General features: G+C 32.9%; 1 protein-coding gene across 1 annotated transcript; it reads right to left on the reverse strand.

The window, feature by feature from the left end:
* Window positions 1-2,093: 2,093 nt before the first annotated feature.
* Window positions 2,094-2,714, reverse strand: LOC111708670 (TRAF3-interacting protein 1-like). The gene is made up of 2 exons (XM_023482109.1): window positions 2,650-2,714; window positions 2,094-2,508 (listed from the first exon to the last, which is right to left on the reverse strand). Exons 1-2 carry the CDS (start codon window positions 2,712-2,714, stop codon window positions 2,094-2,096), a joined length of 480 nt encoding a protein of 159 aa, XP_023337877.1.
* Between the last annotated feature and the right edge of the window lie 217 nt (window positions 2,715-2,931).

Below are 2,931 nucleotides of genomic sequence, written 5' to 3' on the forward strand. Positions count from 1 at the left end.
TAAATTAAATTTTCCCTAAAAAATACAAAAGAAAGAACATTAAAATTAATGATTCTTGAAGTTGACGCAATCACTTGCATTTCTATACTAAATTAAATAATAATCTCTTCAATTTTAATTAATTCCTTCATTTAACTCTTTAATTTAATTTATGATCGAGATCTCAGCTCATTCTCAGTTTACATATTGATTTTTTTACTCTTCCTTTAAATTATTTTGGCAAACAATTCACAGGAGAATGTGCAGCATGCATTCATTTTACTTCATTGTTTTAATCTCATCAATTATTTGCCTGTTAAATACAGTATTTATTAATGTAACTACAATAGAAACATGTACCTTATAGCATTACATCTGTTTATTTCAATCAATCAATCTAGTAACTATCAATCATTCAAACTACATTGTTAATGGTTATCCTTTTAATTCTTGTATGTTACCCTAACACCCTCGAACCCTGTCTGGGGCCAGTGTCAACCATTAACTATGCTCCGTGTAAAGTCATCTTTAACTTAGATTCCCTCTCGTAGACACCAAAACCAAACCAATTAATTTCAACCTCCGGTTTCTTTGTTCTCCCTGTCGGAATATAAACAACCTAAAGCATTGTGAATCCATCTATTTTCAAAAGCTAAACAAAGAATATTTCATATAAAGAATTAGTGACTTTCGTTAATAATTAATTGTCATTTATTAAAAACGTCTTAGTACTTGTCCAACTACTTAACCCCTTTGTTATCAACAAAAAGATCGTAAGAATTTTTTCATTATAAACATTCATTGTAACAGTTTTTATATGTTATCATTTATATAATTTTTTTCAGTAAATACAGAGAATTCTTCATTATCGATTTTGATTTGGGGGGTTATTCTGTTGTGTGTCTGTTCAACTTGAGAATCTTGTTTCTATTCGTCAACAACGTTACGATTTATCGAAACTTCATTGTGAAACCTTTTTTGCTACACTTTTTTACAACTGGCAATCAAGACTGTTTATTCGTTTTGTTTCTAAGAACGTTTTGAAAAAATGCTCTATATGTTGCGTTGTATTAAAATGTTCAGGCCTTAACGTTTCTTACGTTACAATTCATTAAAAGTAATATTGTTTCTAAATGAAAGCATTACAAGATTTTTTCCGTGATAATTACATTCCTACTTTAGTATTTTTCATCCTAAAACATGAACCATGCAAAAAAAATTGTGTTATAATCCCATTTTTACTCACCCTGTATGTTGCTGAACGTATTGTTTACCTTTTTAAAGATTTTGTAGAAGAATATGCAATATAAAGATGTTATGACATTATTATTTTTACGGTTTTTAAAAATTTGTGAATGAAAATTGTTAGCATTAGACTTTCAACTCAAGGGTGTGTCTCAAAGGGACTAGAGACGTAATTTCAAGTCACCTTCCATTTATGGAGTAGCATGTCCAGCATGCATTTACAAGATAGGAAAACGCTGGTATTTTCAAATCATCAATCAGATAAAGGTATACACGCTACCATTGGGAATCGAGCATGGCCCTCTTTAAATGGAGGATCACTTGAAATTATCATCATGTATTTGACGAGCTTTAAAAATTGACATGTTTTGGGACACTTTAGTTTACAAACCACAATGAAAATGTTTTCAGGGTTCATGGTTGGGTTTAAAAAATATCAAATAAAGTAAGACAAATGCTAAATCTTTTTTAACACAAAAATTCTTTTCTAAAGTTTCATAAAAATCTATTGATGAATAAAACATAACACGCATTTTCCAATTGATAAAATATTTTTGCATTTTAGTAAGAATCTACTAAATTGTTCAACCTAAAACATGAACCATGCCAACTGAAGTTATGATTTCAATTTGTCAAATAAACATGAAACACAGCAATTGTGTTCACAGACCTGTTCCACTTAATAAGTTGATTTTTTTGCCATTAGTAAATTATTTACTTATAACAGAAAATGCATTTGTAAAATTTCTTCAATGTCGTCTTCCTTTTCAGTAGTTTTAGTGGGTTTCACTTTCATTAAACAATGGCAAATCAAAAACCTTTAATGTCCAAGAAACATTTATAAGATTTGAATTTTCACTAATAGAATGTTACAAAATGTTACTCTCCCTGTCCGTTCTACTCTCCCTGTCCTTTCTACTCTCCTTGTCCTTTCTCCTCTCCCTGTCCTTTCTCTTCTCCCTGTCCGTTCTACTCTCCCTGTCCTTTCTACTTTTCCTGTCCTTCCTACTCTCCTTGTCCGTTTCACTCTTTCTGTCCTTTCTACTCTTCCTGTCCGTTATACTCTCCCTGTCCTTTCTACTCTCCCTGTCCTTTCTACTCTCCCTGTCCGTTCTACTCTCCCTATTCTTTCTCTTCTCCCTGTTCTTTCTACTCTCCCTGTCCTTTCTACTATTCCTGTCCTTTCTACTCTCCTTGTCCGTTCCACTCTTTCTGTCCTTTCTACTCTCATTGTCATTTCTACTCTCCCTGTCCTTTCTACTCTCCCTGTCCTTTCTATTCTCCCTGTCCGTTCCACTCTTTCTGTCCTTTCTACTCTCCNTTTTTTTCCCCCCCCCCCCCCGTCCTTTTATCTCCTCTTAGTTCTTGTCTACTTGTCCTGTCTTATTTCTCTTCATATCTTTTCTAATCTCACTGTCCTTCTACTCTTCCTGTCCCTCTTCTTCATTTGTGTCCTTTCCTTTCTTCCTGACCTTTCTACCTTGGTCCATATTTATATTCTTGTTGGCTAATAATTAAATCTTGTTTTAATCCTATAAAAACAAAATGGAGTTTTTTTAATTTAAAAATAAAGTTTTTAAATTATAAATGAACTCTAAGTGAAGCCAGGCAAAACCATGGTTGTCTAGGGTTATATATACACACAATAGAGCCCTAACCTTGGACGCCATTTCCATACAAAGGGTGGTGGTGGGGGGGGCCTTCTGA

The sequence above is a fragment of the Eurytemora carolleeae genome, unplaced genomic scaffold, assembly GCF_000591075.1.
Source record: "Eurytemora carolleeae unplaced genomic scaffold, Eaff_2.0 scaffold882, whole genome shotgun sequence".
Classification (NCBI taxonomy): domain Eukaryota; kingdom Metazoa; phylum Arthropoda; class Copepoda; order Calanoida; family Temoridae; genus Eurytemora; species Eurytemora carolleeae.